Source organism: Theropithecus gelada, chromosome 2, assembly GCF_003255815.1.
Source record: "Theropithecus gelada isolate Dixy chromosome 2, Tgel_1.0, whole genome shotgun sequence".
Lineage (NCBI taxonomy): Eukaryota > Metazoa > Chordata > Mammalia > Primates > Cercopithecidae > Theropithecus > Theropithecus gelada.
Genome location: NC_037669.1, coordinates 82,909,465 through 82,928,984, shown reverse-complemented (window position 1 = coordinate 82,928,984; position 19,520 = coordinate 82,909,465). Strand labels below are relative to the sequence as shown.

General features: G+C 39.2%; 1 protein-coding gene across 2 annotated transcripts in view; it reads left to right on the top strand.

The window, feature by feature from the left end:
• The window catches only part of APPL1 (adaptor protein, phosphotyrosine interacting with PH domain and leucine zipper 1), a 62,532-nt gene that overhangs the window by 1,465 nt on the left and 41,547 nt on the right, over nucleotides 1-19,520 (top strand). For both annotated transcript variants that reach the window (XM_025376733.1, XM_025376732.1), the window contains exons 2-8: nucleotides 7,378-7,476; nucleotides 9,589-9,648; nucleotides 10,149-10,220; nucleotides 13,319-13,406; nucleotides 14,950-14,991; nucleotides 15,745-15,803; nucleotides 18,961-19,107. In XM_025376733.1, the coding sequence (XP_025232518.1) occupies nucleotides 7,378-7,476; nucleotides 9,589-9,648; nucleotides 10,149-10,220; nucleotides 13,319-13,406; nucleotides 14,950-14,991; nucleotides 15,745-15,803; nucleotides 18,961-19,107 (567 nt within the window). The remainder of the gene's footprint in view (nucleotides 1-7,377; nucleotides 7,477-9,588; nucleotides 9,649-10,148; nucleotides 10,221-13,318; nucleotides 13,407-14,949; nucleotides 14,992-15,744; nucleotides 15,804-18,960; nucleotides 19,108-19,520) is intronic.

Below are 19,520 nucleotides of genomic sequence, written 5' to 3'. Positions count from 1 at the left end.
TGTTTCAGATGATTTGCAAAAAGTTTGTGGAATTGGTCAGGCGTACTTTGTCATTTTACTTTTTATTATGTAAGATTCAACAGGTTGCCTTACCTTTCTTCTCTTACTTTACTTGGCTTTTTTTTTGTTTTTTTTTTTAATAGCCCATAAAGACTATAAACAGCTCAGAATGGATTGCATACTGCCCTAGATATGACTTGTGAGGCAGAGGTAAAACCTTGACTCATCTAATTTCTTGAGCTTTTTGCACAGATTAGTTTACAACTTAAGAATTGTGGTTTTTTGTTTTTGTTTTTGTTTTTTTTGCAAGCATGCATCATACTAGTGTCAGTTTTACAGTATATTTGTTTGTTTGTTGAGATGGGGATCTTGCTATGTTTCCCAGTCTGGAGAGCAATGGCTGTTCACAGACACTATCGTAGTGCACTGTGTCCTGGAACACCTGTGCTGAAGTGATCCTCCTGCCTCAGCCTCCCTAGCAGCTGGGAATACAGGCGTGTGTCACTGTGCCAGCTAGTTTTTTTCTTTTTCTTTTTTTTTTTCTGAGACGAGGTTTTGCTCTTGTTGCCCAGGCTGGAGTGCAATGGCGTGATCTCAACTCACTGCAACCTCCGCCTCCCGGGTTCAAGTGATTCTCCTGCCTCAGCCTCCTGAGTAGCTGGGATTACAGTCGCGTGCCACCACCCACCTAGTTTTTGTATTTTTAGTAGAAAAGGGGTTTCGCCATGTTGGCCAGGCTGGTCTTGAACTCCTGAGGTCAGGTGATCCGCCCACTTTGGCCTCCCAAAGTGCTGGGATTACAGGTATGAGCACCTGGCCTGTGCCAGCTAATTTTTAATGAAGTAGTCACATTGATATTCCTTCAATGTTTAAAGGCAATAAATTTGAACTAGGTAAAATTTACTTGGGAAAATTAATGGGGACAACTGGGATTTAGGTAGTGTAGCTATTTGGAGGTGATTCTTCGGTTGAACCTGTGGCAGAATGGAAAGCCTTGGATCTAGGATTGAGGAGATTTTTAGTCATCGCTGTCACTTACTACCTTCTGCTTTAGGGCAAATCATTCAACTTCTCTGAACCTCAGCTGTTGTGCCTTAATTTTTGACCCTGATTTAAAAAAATAATAGTTGCTTGCTTCAGAAAAATTGGAAGGCCCAGAAAAGAATAACACACAATTACCTGTTGGGTACCCAGCAAAAACCTGTTAACAGTTTGGTTTCTTTATTCTACTGTTTTTTTTTTTTCTTCTACATGTTTTAATGGAATTGAGATTATATTGTGCATAATGATCTTTATCCTGCTTTTAGCTTAACATTATAACTTAAGTGTCTTCATATGTTTTTACATTCTAAATAAAAAAATTTGAAGACCACACACTTCCTTAACTGATTCCACCATCCACTGCTGGACTTTTAGAGTTTTCCCAAAGTTTTGCTTTTATAAACAGGGCTGAGATTAATGCTTTGGAGCATAAATTTTCTTCTCAGTTTGAACTATTTTATTTAGAATAGAGTCCAAGAAGTAGAGCAGCAAAGAATATGAAGACTTTTAAAGCTCATGGTAAGTTTTTTGTTTTTTTTTTTTGAGACAGAGTCTCACTGTCACATAGGTTGGATTGCAGTGGCTCAGCCATAGCTCAGAAACCTCAAACTCCTAGGCATATGCTACCAAGCTCAGCTAATTTTATTTTATTTTATTTTATTGTTTTTGGAGATGGAGTTTCGCTCTTGTCGCCCAGGCTGGAGTGCAGTGGCATGATCTTGGCTGACTATAGTCTTCACCCCCCAGGTTCAAGTGATTCTGCTGCCTCAGCCTCCTAAGTAGCCCAACTAATTTAAAAATGTTTTGTAGAAGACTGGGCGTGGTGGCTCACGCCTGTAATCCCAGCACTTTGGGAGGCCTAGGCAGGTGGATCACAAGGTCAGGAGTTTGAGACCAGCCTGGCCAACATAGTGAAACTCCGCCTCTACTAAAAATGCAAAAAATTAGCCGGACGTGGTGGTGGGCATCTATAATCCCAGTTACTCAGGAGGCTGAGGCAGGAGAATTGCTTGAACCGGGGAGGCGGAGGTTGCAGTGAGCTGAAATTGCGCCATTGCACTCCAGCCCGGGCAACAGTGCGAGACCCTGTCTTAAAAAAAAAAATAAAAAAAAATAAATTAAAAAAAAATAATTTTTTTTTTTTTTAAAGACAGGGTCTCACTATATTGGCCAGGCTAGTCTTGAACTCCTGGCCTTAGTACTGGGATTATAGATGTGAGCCACTGTACCAGGCCCTAAAAGTTTTTTATTTGATTAGTTTTTAAGTTTTTTAGATCATTTAGATCTAATCAAAAGTGACCTGCCAGTTGCTACGTAAAAAAGTTAGAGTCTTGGCCTGGCACAGTGGCTCATGCTTGTGAACACTTGAGGGTGGGAGTTCAGGACCACCTAGGGCAAAATAGCAAGACCTCATCTCTACCAAAAATAAAATTAGCTGGGCGTGGTGGCATGAGCCTGTAGTCCCAGCTATTCAGGAGGCTAGGGCAGGAGGATCGACTGAGTCCAGGAGTCCGTGGCTGCAGTGAGCTATGGTCACACCACTGCACTCCAGCCTGGGTAACAGAATAAGGCTTTGGCTCTAAAAAAAAAAAAAAGAACCTGGGAGTGATGGAAGACTATCCTGAATTATAGTTATCCTTCTTTTAGTTTTGATTTATAGTAACTAGGTATTAAATTAGGGAGAATTTCCAAGTCCAAAATCCAGCTGATCAAAGAGCATCTTTTAAGGATACTGCCTGGAACCTGGAGGGGGGAAAAAGCATGTTTGGAATTACCTTGCCCAAACCACACAGTTCTGCAAAAGATCATCCATTAAGCCAGAAAATCTTAAGCTTATACTAGATGCCTTGTCCATATTTATATGTTGTTTTGAAAATTAAAATCAAAATAAACCTTGTTAATTACTAAAAACAGATAATGATCTTTAAAAATTTAATTGATTTTATGTGTAGATCTGTATCTTAGTGATTCATCTATGAGAGAACAGTGAAGAAAAACCCCAGTCCCAAATGGGATCTTCTTTCTTTGCATAATATGAAATACTCATGAGATGTGCCTTTCCCCCCAACATTTTAATGTCTCTGATTGGGATTCCTCATAGCGTTGATGGTATGTTAACAATTGCTATCAGCCAGGTAGCAGTACTAATGTATTTCACATTGCCTGCAAATGTACATACTTGGTTGTTTCTCCTAGTAGCATACTGGCCAAGTGTAGTCTCTCAGTGTTCAACTAACAAATCAATTTTGCCACCATTTGAGAAAGGAATATCAGTCCTGGTTATTGTCCAAAAATCTTCCTTTGACACCTGGTGAGATGTCAAATGACATCATCAAAACTTGCTTGAAGAAAATATTAGGGACAAAAATGGAGTACTTCTAAGAAATACTTATCTCCCCATGGCACAGAGAATGATAATGTATAGGAAAACATGGATATTGATGACTCGAGTTGAAAAGTGGTTCATGGGCCGGGCGTGGTGGCTCATGCCTATAATCCCAGCACTTTGTGAGGCTAAGGTGGGCAGATCATGAGGTCAGGAGATCGAGACCATCCTGGCTAACACGATGAAACCCAGTCTCTATTAAAAATACAAAAAATTAGCTGGGCATGGTGGCGGGCGCCTGTAGTCCCAGCCACATGGGAGACTGGGGCAGGAGAATGGTGTGAACCTGGGAGGTGGAGCATGCAGTGAGGCAAGATTGCACTGCTGCACTCCAGCCTGGGCAACAGAGTGAGACTCTGACTCAAAAAAAAAAAAAAGAAAAGTGGTTCATAAGATTCAAACTCTATGAAGTTTTAGAAATAAGTTTATGATGCTTACATTTCGTATGTTTACATGAGAGCTGTATATGATAAAATTCTGTGTGAAGGTCTGTTTCCATAAATATAAGGTAAAAAATTCAAGACATAAAACCTTAAATCATAGCTTAATTGCCAGCATTGTTTTGTTTGAGTAGTACAAAAATAAAAATGATGCATCTTACAATGGATACCGTCATAGATTCAATGAAATGGTACCATATAGATTCTATTTTTTAAGCTACTAACTTTAAACAAACAGTAATTATCCAGTGTTGAAGTTGATATTGTTAGTGTAAAATAGGGAATCTGTTTCAGCTTTGTTTGAGCTAAGAAGAGCTTTTAAATTTAATTATGCTACAAGTTTTTACATATATATGTAACTCCTTGAATTGGAATTACCCATTTTTAGAAAAAAAAAAACGAAGTGGCAGATTTTTCTTAAGAATGGCACTAGCCAAACAAGATTTCCTGATGCTTTCTTTTGTACATCTTAAAATAGCACTAAAGGGAATTGTAGTGGAGTGCTTGAAAAAGATTCTGTCAAATCTAAATCTCTGAGGCCTGGGGAAGTAGAAGACTGAAAATAGGGCCTTACTGGCATAATGATTTTGTGTCTTTCCCCTCCTTTATACTATATTGACTTAGCTTCCTCCTCTGAAAATAGGAAGCCAAGAAATAAGTTGATTTAAGAAAACAAAATTTCTGGCCATGTGCAGTGGCTGACACCTGACCGGTAATCCCAGCACTTTGGGAGGCCAAGGTAGGAGAATTGCTTGAGCCAAGCAGTTTGAAACCAGCCTGAGTAACATAGTGAGACCCTGTCACTACAAAAAAATAGAAAAAAAGTAGCTAGACATGGTGGCACATGTCTGTAGTCCCAGCTACATGGGAGGCTGAGGTGGGAGGATTGTTTGAGCCTGGGAGGTCAAGGCTGCAGTGAGCCGAGATCATGTTACTGTACTCCAGCCTGGGAGAAAGAATGAGATCCTGTCTCAAACAACAGCAACAACAACCACAACATTTTTCTAAGGCTGAGGCATAGGCCGGGCGCTGTGGCTCATGCCTGTAATCCCAACACTTTGGGAGGCTAAGGCAGGTGGATCACAAGGTCAGGAGATCTAGACCATCCTGGGTAACATGGTGAAACCCCGTCTCTACTAAAAAATGCAAAAAATTAGCCGGGCGTGGTGGTGGGCACCTGAAGTCCTAGCTACTGGGGAGTCTGAGGCAGGAGAATGGCGTGAACCTAGGAGGTGGAACTTGTAGTGAGCCAAGATCATGCCACTGCACCTCCAACCTGGGCGGCAGAGCAAGACTCTGTCTCAAAAAAAAATCTAAGGCCGAGGCATAAATTATTTTTAGAATAAAAATACAAAGTCATCTTTTAGATTTTAAGCTGCAGTTATCTCCAGTAGTTGTTAGTATTTTCATTCTTTCCCTGCCTTTGGGATGTAATGTGAGTATGTCTGCCTTGCCTTTGATAGCTTCAGCTTCCTTATCTTTGATACATTTTTATTGATATTCTCTCTTTTTTTTTTTTTTTTTGAGAAGGAGTCTCGCTCTGTCGCCCAGGCTGGAATGCAGTGGGCGGTCTCAGCTCACTGCAAGCTCCGCCTCCCGGGTTCACGCCATTCACCTGCCTCAGCCTCCCGAGTAGCTGGGACTACAGGCACCCACCACCACGCCTGGCTAATTTTTTGTATTTTTAGTAGAGACGGGGTTTCACCATGTTAGCCAGGATGGTCTCGATCTCCTGACCTCGTGATCCACCTGCCTGGGCCTCCCAAAGTGCTGGGATTACAGGCGTGAGCCACCGCGCCTGGTCTGACATTCTTAACATTTACTTATAAGCTTTTCCCCTTAAAATGAAGATAATTTTTTTTTTTTTTTTTTTTTTTTTTTTTTTGAGACTGAGTCTGGCTCTGTCGCCCAGGCTGGAGTACAGTGGCCAGATCTCAGCTCACTGCAAGCTCCGCCTCCTGGGTTCACGCCATTCTCCTGCCTCAGCCTCCCGAGTAGCTGGGACCACAGGCGCCCGCCACCTCGCCCGGCTAGTTTTTTGTATTTTTTAGTAGAGATGGGGTTTCACCGTGTTAGCCAGGATGGTCTCGATCTCCTGACCTTGTGATCCGCCCGTCTCAGCCTCCCAAAGTGCTGGGATTACAGGCTTGAGCCACCGCGCCCGGCAAAATGAAGATAATTTTTAAAAAATTTTTTATTTTGAGACAGAGTCTTGCTCTGTCATCCAGGCTGAAGTGCAGTGGCACGATCTTGGCTCACTGTAACCTTCGCCTCCCAAGTTCAAGCTATTCTCTTGCCTCAGCCTCCTGAGTAGCTGTGACTACAGGCATGTGTGACCAAGCCTGGCTAATTTTTTGTATTTTTAGTAGAGACGGGGTTTCATTGTGTTAGCCAGGATGGTCTCAATCTCTTGACCTCATGATCTGCCTGCCTCGGCCTCCCAAAGTGCTGAGATTACAGGCATGAGCCGCCGTGCCCAGCCTAAAATGAAGGTAATTTTTAAATGTGCATAGTAGAAAAATGAGAAAACAAAACAAAAGCCAAACAATATAGACGTGTATAAAGAAGAAGAAAGGAAACCCCCAAATTGTGCATTCAGAAAAACCTAGTTAGCATTTTATATGCTGAAGAGTTGGCCATGTTGGGGAGAGTATACTGTGGTATTTTTAGATTAGGACAGGGAGGGGTTTGGCCTCTTCTAGAAAAAACTATAGAAGAAAAGAAATAATCATACTAAATTATCCTGAAGTAAGACATTTCGCCTGGCTAATTTTTTGTATTTTTAGTAGAGACGGGGTTTCACTGTGTTAGCCAGGATGGTCTCAATCTCCTGACCTTGTGATCTGCCTGCCTCGGCCTCCCAAAGTGCTGAGATTACAGGCATGAGCTGCCGTGCCCGGCCTAAAATGAAGATAATTTTTAAATGTACATAGTAGAAAAACGACAAAACAAAACAAAAGCCAAACCATATAGACGTGTATAAAGAAGAAGAAAGGAAAACTCCCAAATTGTGCATTCAGAAAAACGTAGTTAGCATTTTATGTGCTGAAGAGTTGGCCATGTTGGGGAGGGTGTACTGTGGTATTTTTAGATTAGGACAGGGAGGGGTTTGGCCTCTTCTAGAAAAAACTATAGAAAAAAAAATAATCATACTAAATTATCCTGAAGTAAGACATTCAAAATATTTATACTACATAGAATGCTGTTAATTTAGCTTTGAATGTTTCTGTTGATTTGTCTTATAGAATTTTTGGTTTCTGAAAATATACCTCTGTTGTTTCTCCTAAAGTTTGTGTGACATAGTTGGAAAATACCTCTGCTTTGTTGAAGTGAAACTGAGAACAAAAAAACTCTGACTTCTTAACATTACTACCAAAGAGAGAAAATAGATTAAAACTCAGAATTACTAGAACTTTAATATCCTATGATTTTTGCTTCCTTTAGAAAAAATATTTTTCCATCTGATTTGTATTATGATTAACATAAACTTACTGCTATTATTTTATACAGACAAGGTCTTTACTGGGTGTATTTGAAGAAGATGCCACAGCTATTTCCAACTATATGAATCAGTTGTATCAAGCTATGCATCGGATTTATGATGCACAGGTAAAACACTGAGGACTAACTTGATGCTTTTAAAACATGAATTTTTAAGCCTCATAAGGATAGGTAGTGTCTGTCTTGTTTACCAGTGCTTAACCCTGTACTAGGCTCCTAGTAATAAATATTTGTTGAATGGATGAATGAACATTGTGTATTACAGAACTGACATTTCAACTACTAGAGTACAGTTTGTAGTACTACAAAAGTGATAGAAGATTGAAGCATCTGCCCATTCTCCCCAAACATAGTTTGGGGGAAACCCCCCATGAAACTCACTGATAGTGATCTTTCCTAATATTTGAATGAAGATCCCATGTCATCACTGGTATTTTCCCTAATCATGCTTATTACAATCTTATGGAACACTTCCCCACCCCCACTTTATTTATTTATTTATTTATTTTTTTGAGATGGAGCTTTGCTCTTGTTGCCCAGACTGGAGTGCAGTGGCGTGATCTCGGCTCACCGCGTCCTCTGCCCCCCTGGGTTCAAGTGATTCTCCTGCCTCAGCCTCTCGAGTAGCTGGGATTACAGGCATGCACCAGCATGCTGGCTAATTTTGTATTTTTAGTAGAGACAGGATTTCTCCGTGTTGGTCAGGCTGGTCTTGAACTCCTGACATCAGGTGATCCGCCCACCTTGGCCTCCCAAAGTGCTGGGATTGTGCGTGGCCCTTTTTTTTTTTTTTGGAGACGGAGTTTTGCTCATGTCTCCCAGGTTGAAGTACAATGGCGCAATCTCGACTCACTGCACCCTCCACCTCCCAGGTTCAAGCAATTCTCCTGCCTTAGCCTCCTGAGTAGCTGGGATTACAGGCGTCTGCCACTACGCCCGGATAATTTTGTATTTTTACTAGAGGTGAGGTTTCACCATGTTGGCCAGGCTAGTCTTGAACTCCTGACCTCAGGTGATCTGCCCGCCTCAGCCTCCCAAAGTGCTGGGATTACAGGTGTGAGCCACTGCAAATGGCCAACACTTCCCCTTTTTCAGTAGAGGATTTGAAAGTTGGCTGCCTCTGTCAAGTTAAAAGAAGGCACTAAAAATTAGATGTACCTCTGGAGTACACGAAGATAAAGGGTATGACTAGGTTTTCTTGTTGACCAGGAATAAAATTTGAAGCTATGTTTGGATAACTTAATTATAAGCTTAAACAGCAACCTAGGTTCTGTGATATACTTTCTTTGGGATTAATTAAGTGTACAAGTTTTATTTTTTTTCCCTTCTCATATTGTTTGCTTTCTGGCTTCACATTTTCCTTACATACTTAAAAGTTGCTATGTTGTTTAGTTTTTCCTTGTGATCAGGCTCTGAAGCTTTGCTTTCTGACCACACAGATATATGATATAATATGTTAAAGAAATGTCATATTTATTATAGTCACTAAAAAAACTAAAAGTTTTTCATATGGCTGTGTTGCTGTATTATATGACTAGGTCAACTACATTTTGGTTGTATATTATTAAGTGCTTACTGTAGTCTAGTATCAGCATCTACAGAGAGCAATAATCAGTCATCAACGTAGACTCTCTAAAGATTTTGCTAAGGCTTTAAAGTATTTAGTGCTTAGTTTTTATTAGCAACAAACAAACAAACACCAGGAACACTGCTGAATTCCTTGAGAGTGTCTATTTTATGGTTTGAGTTTTCTTTTAAAGTGCTTTAATGGTAGTACGCCTTTCCAGTGATTTAATGAAGGTTTTAAAAATATTTATGTTGGCCGGGCGCGGTGGCTCAAGCCTGTAATCCCAGCACTTTGGGAGGCCGAGACGGGCGGATCACGAGGTCAGGAGATCGAGACCATCCTGGCTAACACGGTGAAACCCCGTCTCTACTAAAAAATACAACAAACTAGCCGGGCGAAGTGGCGGGCGCCTGTGGTCCCAGCTACTTGGGAGGCTGAGGCAGGAGAATGGCGTGAACCCGGGAGGCGGAGCTTGCAGTGAGCTGAGATCCGGCCACCGCACTCCAGCCTGGGCGACAGAGCCAGACTCAGTCTCAAAAAAAAAAAAAAAAAAAAAAAAATATTTATGTTAAGTGATAATAAATAAATTAGGTATATTCAACTGAAACTTTTTTCTGGGCATGATCATGCTAATTTGAATGCTTTTTCCGTAGAATGAATTAAGTGCAGCAACACACCTGACCTCAAAACTTTTAAAAGAATATGAAAAACAGGTACCGTATATCAAAGTTTTAAAAGCATAATTTTAAAAGTATAGTATCTGTATAGATAGACTTTCAACAAGAATCCTTAAGTTTTCTTGAATTCACAGAATATACCATCGAAATTTCATGATAGCACTTACGTTCAGATAATTTTAATGATTTAATATTAAATACAGAGGCTATCTAGTTTACCTGTGTTCTTTTTACAAATGAAGAAGTTGTAACTTGCTCAACGTTACACCATTATTGGAGGAACTGGAGCTAAATGCTAAATCTTTGAACTTCGAGTACGGTGGAGATTCCAATATGCCATGTCAATTGGTTACTTAACAAACAATTAATGTTTATTAATTATATACATTACACAATTTTAGTTAAATGATATTTTAGAGCTTATTCAAAATTTTGGAAGTTTTTCTAAAGTTATTTAAAAATGTAAATTATAGTAATGTCATTCCCAAAAGACACGACGTTGAAACTTTACCTCATCTCTGTTTCTCGTTTTTCAGCGTTTTCCATTGGGAGGTGATGATGAAGTTATGAGCTCTACATTGCAACAGTTTTCAAAAGTTATAGATGAGGTAAACTTTTATTTTGCTTGATTAAATGGTCTTATAATTAAGTTACCCAGGCTTTTATTTTATGAGTAAAGCTCTATTACAGAGATGACTAAAGAAGAATCTTACTTCCATATCCTGGTGGCTGGCTCATCAAAACAATACTTTCTTTACCAAATTAAAACATTGTTTTCCAGGAATAAACATATAGATGTGCTTCTTCTACATGTAGTCCATGTAACATTCAGTCTTGACATGTGTCATTAGATGTAGGCAGGGAGAGAAGAGTTAGGTAGTGAGCTACATCTGGGTTCTTTGTTGTTGCTCTAAGCAACATTTTACTGTTTAGTCTTTATTAATCCTGCCATCCTAAACAGCCAAAATCAACCCTGAATTCCTCAAATCGGTCACCACAACAAATCATTAAAACAAAGACCTGAAAGCTAACAGGAAGAAAAGGTAGTGAGAGCTTATGGAGAATCAATAACTATTCTCTACTGTTGCAGTAAAATCTCTTCTTTTCACATGGACCATTCGATAGTCCTGTGTTTTCTAGAATCTTACCTGGAAAAATATTTTTTTTTGAAATATTTTAATAACCCATTATAGCAAAATGTTTTACCAGGAAATCAAGATAAAGAAATAATGTAATTTTTTTCATTTCAAAAATTGTGAGGCCGGGCGCGGTGGCTCAAGCCTGTAATCCCAGCACTTTGGGAGGCCGAGACGGGCGGATCATGAGGTCAGGAGATCGAGACCATCCTGGCTAATACGGTGAAACCCCGTCTCTACTAAAAAATACAAAAAACTAGCCGGGCGAAGTGGCGGGTGCCTGTAGTCCCAGCTACTCGGGAGGCTGAGGCAGGAGAATGGCGTGAACCCAAGAGGAGGAGCTTGCAGTGAGCTGAGATCCGGCCACTGCACTCCAGCCTGGGTGACAGAGCAAGACTCCGTCTCAAAAAAAAAAAAAAAAAAAAAAAATTGTGGTAAAGTACACATAGCATAAAATTTGCCATTCGTGACATTTAGTACATTCACAGTGCTATGCAACCATAACCACTGTCTGGTTTTTAGGACATTTTCATCATTTCAAAGGAAGCCTTGTGCCCGTTAAGCAGTGAATTAATCTGTTTTCACACTGCTGATAAAGACATACCTGAGATGGGTAATTTATAAAGAAAAAGAGGTTTAATGGACTCACAGTTCCACGTGGCTGGGGAGGCCTCACAATCGTGGCGGAAGGCGAAAGGCACATCTTACATGGCAGCACATGAGAGAGAATGAAAGACAAGTGAAAGGGGAACCCCTTAAAAATCATCAGATCTCGTGAAACTTACTCACTACCACAAGAACAGTATGGGGGAAACTGCCCCTGTGATTCAGTTGTCTCCCACGGGGCCCCTCCCACAACATGTGGGAATTATGGGAGCTACAATTGAAGATGAGATTTGGGTGGGGACAGCCAAACCGTATCAAGCAGTCACTTCCACCTCTCTGCTCCCTCAGTCCTTGTCAACCACTAATCTGCTTTCTTTTTTTGTTTTTTTTTTTGAGACGGAGTCTGGCTTTGTCGCCCAGGCTGGAGTGCAGTGGCCGGATCTCAGCTCACTGCAAGCTCCGCCTCCCGGGTTTACGCTATTCTCCTGCCTCAGCCTCCCGAGTAGCTGGGACTACAGGCGCCAGCCACCTCGCCCGGCTAGTTTTTTTTGTATTTTTTAGTAGAGACGGGGTTTCACCGTGTTAGCCAGGATGGTCTCGATCTCCTGACCTCGTGATCCGCCCGTCTCGGCCTCCCAAAGTGCTAGGATTACAGGCTTGAGCCACCGCGCCCGGCCATAGTTTTTTGTGTTTTTTTAGTAGAGACGGGGTTTCACCGTGTTAACCAGGATGGTCTCGATCTGCTGACCTCGTGATCTGCCCGTCTCGGCCTCCCAAAGTGCTGGGATTATAGGCTTGAGCCACCATGCGTGGCAATCTGCTTTCTTTCTGTATGACTTTGCCTACTTTTGATATTTCATATAAATGAACTCATAATTTTAGAGTTTTTAATGTCTGCTTTCACTTAGCATAATGTGTTCAAGGTTCATTCGTGTTGTAATATGCCTCAGTACTTCATTCCTTTTTTGGCTAAATAAAATTTCATTGTTACGGATATATCAAGTTTTGTTTTTCTAGTCATCTCTTTATATATCTGTATCTGTTTATCTAGTCCTTGTTCATTTGTGTTGTTTCTACCTTTTAACTAGTTCAAATAATGTTGTTATGAGCATTCATATACAGGTTTTTTTGTTTTTTTTTTGAACAACAGTTTTCAGTTCTCTTGAGTAGGTACCCAGAAATGGGATTGCTGGGTCATTGCATGGTAATTTTATGTTTGTTTATTTAAAAGTTAAATAATGTAGAAAACCACCAAACTGTTTTCTACAGTGCCTGCACCATTTTACATTCCTACCAGCAATGTAGGAGGGTTCCAGTTTTTCCACATCCTCACCAACAATTATTTTTGTTTGTGTGTATTTAAAATTTTTTAAAAAATTATAGCCATCTGAGTGAGTGTGAAGTGGTCTCTCATTGTGGTTTTCATTTGCACTTTCTTGATGTGTAATGATATTGAGCACCTTTTCATATGCTTATTGGCCATTTGTTTATCTTTGAAGAAGTTATACAGATCCTTTGCCCGTTTTTAAATTGGTTGTCTTTTTATTATTAAGTTGTAAACGTTCTCTTTCTAGATACAAGTTATGTATCACATACATAACTGGCAAATATTTTCTCCCATTCTGAGTTGTTTTTTTTCTTTTCACTTTCTTGATGGTATGCTTTGATGCATTGAAGTTTTAAATTTTGATGACGTCCATTATATATTTTCTTTTGTTCCTTGTGCTTTTAGTGTCATATGCAAGAAACCGTTACCAAATCCAAGGTCATTCTGTGTTTTCTAAGAGTTTAGTAAATGGAATTTTTTTTTACTATATAATATTTTGTACTGTATCACATAATTTGTAGTGTTTGCCTATATAAAATACATCAGAACCTTTTTTGCTAGATTCTGTTTAATTTACATAACACTGGTTAAATGTCTGTGTATAGTTATTTGGCCTTTTTGGTCTTTCTTTTTCTAGCTTAGCTCTTGTCATGCAGTACTTTCAACTCAACTTGCTGATGCCATGATGTTCCCCATTACCCAGTTTAAAGAAAGAGATCTGAAAGGTATTGAAGTCAAGCTTATGTTTACTTTCATTGGCTGTAAGATCAACGCTTGTAAAGTGCATATTACTCTATACCTACACCATTTCTTGACCACAACCTGTGCCACTCTTACTTTGCTCAGTTATCAAACATTTATAGGAGCTCCTGCTAGATATCAAACTAGATATTGAGAAATACCGATATGGATAAGATATCCCCTCTTTTGAGAAATTCTAGAGAAGGAAGTGGGCACACGCATAATTACAACACTTATGTCTCTTGTAATTAGGGAATGAGCAAGGTGCTGGCGGGGCTGTTAGGAGGGGTCAGCAAGGCTTCACCCAAGGATGTGACATGAGCATTGAACAGTGAAGAGGAATTTGCCAGAAGAGTCATTGTTCTGTTAGAGGGACTAGAGTGCACAAAGTATGGCTTTTAGAAACACACAGCCTATTTGACAGTAGCAAGAAACTCAGTGTGGCTGCAATGCTGGATGTGTTAGAGTAAGGCAGGAGATGAATCCAGAAACAGAGGAGATGGGAGTAGGTCATGCTAAGAGGCTAGACTTCAGTTTATGAGCAAAGGAGAAGTCAATGGGGGTCTTTAAGGAGAGACACAATTCCTTTGGAGGATAGAATAGAGTAGCCTTGTTATGTAGGAGACTAGACTGGGAAGTTGTGGGTGACCAGTGAGATGTGACCAAGGCCTGAGTTAGGATAGTGGCACAGGGTCTAGAGGTGTGTGTATGGGCCGAAGTGGCAAGAGGTAGGGGTACTGGCACATTTAACAGTCTGCAACCTGGTTGTTTGTGGGTTTTATTTTTACCCACTTAGGATTACTAGGTGATACAATGAGAGTTTTATAGAATTGGTTCTGCTTTCCCATAACTTGTAATCTCAGCCATACAGACTTACTTCCAAAATATATAGAGAGATTAAAAATATTGAACTAATGTATCAGTAATGGTAAAGTATTTAAATTATACATGGAATACAGACAAATGCATATTATCATACTATTCTATACCTACCACCGTTTCTGGACAGCAACCTGTGCCACCTTTACTCAGTCACCAATACATCTCTAATGTATTTTAAAGATGGAGTTACTAATTGTGGTTGTGATCCTCAAGAATGGTCATTTCTAAGGTCTAGAACAAGATCTCTTTTCTTCAGTGTAAGGGGACTGAATGGCATAATCTTATTAATAAGATGTTTTGTTTCTCGTTTAGCATTTGAATGTTTAGATTCATATACCAAAAATGCATGATTCTGGCACTAAATCAGAATATTTGCATATCTTACCATTTACAGTGGGTGTTTAAATTTGTTTTTCTGTCATATCACTAATTTGTAGCAAGTAGATTTTCTGGTGGTGTAACTGTTGCTAATGATAGTAAATGTTTCATAGACTAGTTGAAACACAGAATAGCTTTTTCACCCTGAATGTTGAAGTATGAAATACTATTTGGAGTTTTAATTATAGTTTAAGTAGCAGTTATTATTTTCCAAACAAATGTATTTCATAAATATGCCAAACTTAAATTATTCTTGAACTTTTTCAGAAATACTAACGTTAAAGGAAGTATTTCAGATTGCAAGTAACGGTAAGCCCTATAATTTGCATACTTATTTCTTGCAGTGATGTATTTGTTTATCAGTGCATATCTGTGGCTAGATTCTTTGTAATAATTGAAAAAAAAAAGAACCCAATTAAAAATAAGTGAACATTACTTAAATCAGTATTGCTTCTTAAATTACACTGGTTATACAGTGTAATTTAAATCTTAAGGAAATTAAGTCTTATAGGTTACTATCTTCATAATGCTTAAAGAGATGTTATAGTATTTTACCTTTCTTGTTCTTTTATATGTCCCAATTTTTCATTAATGAGTGTTAGAGATATATATATGTATATATATGTGTGTGTGTGTATATGTGTGTATACATTTTAAGATATGGGGTCTTGCTGTGTTGCCCAGGTTGGAGTGCAGTGGCTATTGAAGCCACAATCATAGCATACTGTAGTGATCCTGCTGCCCCATCCTCCTGATTAGCTGGGACTATTGGCATGTGCCACTGTGTCAAAGCTGCGTTTGCTATTTTTGTACTACTTAAAATACTTTAAAAAGCTTTACTGCATTAGTTTCCTGGAATTAATTTTTTAAAAACCAGTTTGAGAAGTAGACACATAATTTAGGGGAAATTTGGCTGTGGGGAAAATTTGAGTTCAGTGATCATGTGGTAGGAAATTCTTGCTTTAGTACGTTTGTGGAAAGATGCACATGTGAAGACCATTGAAAGCATTTGTAAGTTTTGAAAAGTACTGTTGTATTTTAACACTCGTTTCTTTTTTCCAGATCATGATGCTGCAATTAACAGATATAGCCGATTATCCAAAAAAAGAGAAAATGACAAGGTGTGATACATATTTATTCCTTCAGTGTCATGATTAACAACTATTCATTAGGTGGTCTAGTTTTTCCTCTATCAAAATAGAGCCAGCAGTTACTTTGTATGTTTTGTTATATTACCCTTAGTTTTTTCTTTCCTTCTAGCTGTTCGAAACCTTTCTGATAATCATTGATCTCTTTAAACAAAATATTTTCTTCGGCCAAAATTTGATGTTATAAGTAAACATAACTATTCTGGAAATGTAACTAATGCCCAGTATATAACATTGCCTCTTGTTGCTTTGTATTTCGATGACATGGCATTGGTTCTGTTTGAATATATATGTGTGTTCAAAAATGTCTTCTGAGATAGAGTGGTCAAGAAGTAGAATTGTCACACACATAATGAAATTCTGTTATGAGGCCCTCCTTATTTACAGAAATATATATCTTTTGATATTTGTTCAAGGAGTGAAATACAGAAATATTACACTGTATTTGAGGAGAAATGCATTCAAGTAAAGATCAGAGAACAGAGTATTAACAAGTTCTTCTGGGCGTGCCTTAAGATCATGTCTTTCTCCAGCACCTAGTCCAAGGCTTGATGTGTAGGTCTTTCTAGATGCTTGTGACTGAGGTGATCTCTGTGCCTGGGTGTTGGTGTCTGTAGCCTTGGCTGCAGCTGCTGTTGGAAACGCAGTGACTGCTTGTGGGAATCCATAGTTGGGTACAATTTACTGTGCAACAGCTACTGTGACAAAGGAAATGTTTCTCACACAAAGTTTAGTATGAAGATTGATTTCCTTTTCGTTTTCTAATTTTCGCTGCAGACTACTACTTAATGGTGTATTGATAAAATGTATACATTTTGAGATCTCTAATAGTCACTTGGCCTTAGAGAAGTAGTCAAAGGCTCTAGGTATAAAATTTGATATATTTTACATTACTTCTGGCTGTTCAAAGTATTTTAAAAAACACTTTTTCACCAACTTCATTTTATTTAAAAATTCATTGAGTACCTAATATATGTCAAACAGTCTGTTGGGTACCTTGGGGGAACAATGGGAATAGGCTTCACTCCTGCCCTCAAAGACTGGATACTCCACATTTATTGAAGGCTACCTGTGTGAAGGCATGCAAGTCGACTAGGAACCAGAGTACAAGGATGACAAGAATGCATGGATTAACTCTGTTATTAGTTAAATACAATAATAGGGGTTTTAATAAAATGCGGAGAGAGCACAGAGAGGGGAGCAGTTAGCTTTGATTGGTGAATTGGGAAAGGTTACACTTTTTTTTTTTGAGACAGGGCCTCATTCTGACTCCCAGGCAGGAGTGCAGTGGCGCTGTCTCGGCTCACTGCAACCTCCACCTCCTGGGTTCAGGTGATTCTCCTGCCTCAGCCTCCCCAGTAACTGGGATTATAGGTGTGAGCCACCATGCTCAGCTAATTTTTGTATTTTTAGTAGAGGTGGGTGTTCACCGTGTTGGCCAGGCTGGTCTCAAACTCCTGACCTCAGGTGATCCGCCTGCCTCAGCCTCCCAAAGTGCTGGGATTACAGGCGTGAGCCACTGCACCCGGCCAGCAAAGGTTACACTTTTAAAAGGTGACATTTACATTGAAGATAAGTGGATAACACTAGTTTGGAATTGGAGATTGCTTTCCTGAAAGAAAAACAGCCTTTCAGAGGCACATGGTGGAGTTGGGAGAGTGTAAAGGTTAGGAGTACTCTGTGACAGTAAAGGAAATGTTTGGAGATATGGCAGAAAGAGTAAGAAGTATATTGGTACCAGATTACTATATTAATGGCCTTGAAATTTGTGTTAGAGGGAGTGGACAACCGCCAAAGGATTCTAAGTAGGTGAATAACATCATGCAGTTGTGTTATAGAACAAACATACTAATGAAAATGTGAAGAGGACAAGACTAGAGGGAATCCAATGAAAGGAATTGGAATAGTTTGCAAAGATATAATGAAGGCCTCAGCTAAGGTTGTTACTGAAAGTGGAGAGGAAGGAGTACTTTTGAGAGATATTTCTTAAGTATGAGTTGACAAGTCTTGTGGTAATAGGAGGAATAAAAAATGAGTCCTAGATTTCTTGGATGTCTGGATGGATCCTGTAGTAATTAAGAGAGCTAAGAAACAAAGTAGAAGAACAGGTTTTGTGTACAAAACTATTTTCAGTTTTGTACATTTGTAGCGCATAAACACACATAAAGAACCCAGCTGGAGATGCGTTTCCTCTGTCACTTGGGAGAGTGAGAGGGAAGAGAGAAAATTTGTGAGTCATTGATATATTGGAATATTAGAATATTCTTCGTACTTGAGGATTCTAAGGAAAGGAGGAAGACAGAAGAACATAATGCCTATTACATAATAGGTATTCAATAAATATATGTTGTCTGAATAAAAGAACTCTAGGGAGCACACATATTTCAAGTATGGGTGAGGGAAGACAAGCAAGTACAAGAGAGGAAGACTGATAGGGAGAGAACCAGGAGGGGAGACTGGTATGCTGTGAACTGATCAAAGTCAAAGACTAATGGCTAAACTAATAACAAACAATTGTCTGCCCTTCCTCCATGTGGTAAGCTTTCTCTGCCATGCTTAGTTTAGTTACTGTACCATTCTTAGTTATGTACAGAATTCTGTTTTCAATATGCCTTTTTTTTTTTTTTTTTTTTGAGACAGTCTCTGTCGTACAGTTGTGTGATCTTGGCTCACTGCAACCTCCACCTCCCAGGGTGAAGCTATTCTCATGCCTCAGCCTCCCTAGTAGCTGGAATTACAGGCATGTACCACCGCACCCAGCTAATTTTTTTCCATTTTTAGTAGAGACAGGGTTTTACCATGTTGACCAGGCTGCTCTTAAACTCCTGGCCTCAAGTGATCTTCCTGCCTTGGCCTCCCAAAGTGCTGGGATTACAGGCATGAGCCACCACACCTGGCCTCAATGTGCATTTTGTAAATTACGTGGTTGGAAGTTAAACAGGAAAATTCGCTTAACCAGTATGTTGAAGGATTTCTAAAAGATCAGAAACGGGAACATCAATGCTCAATTGCTTGTGATACACCTTTTCCTCGGGTAGGTTCTTCTCCACAGCTCCTACTGAAGATAATACAAAATTAAGTAAATAATAGTAGATTATTTACTTAATTATTTAAATCTTTTCATTCAAAGGTGAAGTATGAAGTAACAGAAGATGTGTACACGTCCAGAAAGAAACAACACCAGACCATGATGCATTATTTTTGTGCATTAAATACTCTTCAGTACAAGAAGAAAATAGCATTGTTAGAACCTCTACTTGGGTACATGCAAGCTCAGGTAAATACTGTACTGTATTTTGGATTATAACTGTCCTAAAAGCTTTATATTAAGCTTGATATTTACATTAAGTATAAAGATTTATAAACTATTTTCAACATCCTTGTTCATGTCTGTGGAAGTAATTTTAAAAAATGTCATCAGACTATTATTTTAAGGAAGTTAGGAAGAATGGTTTTCCTTGCAAATGAAGATTTCAAATATTTTAGGGTAAATGAAACCACTTGTTCACCGTAGCTGGGGACTGAGAACAGAAAGCTAAATGAATTTCAGAGTTACACCTATTGCTGGAGCTTCAACTAAACACTTGCTTCATAATAGATCTGAAAGAGAATGAACAGGTTTGAGTTTATCCCATACTCCTTGCATACTTCCTGAGTTAAAAATAATAGATGAACTCCAGCGTGCCCCAA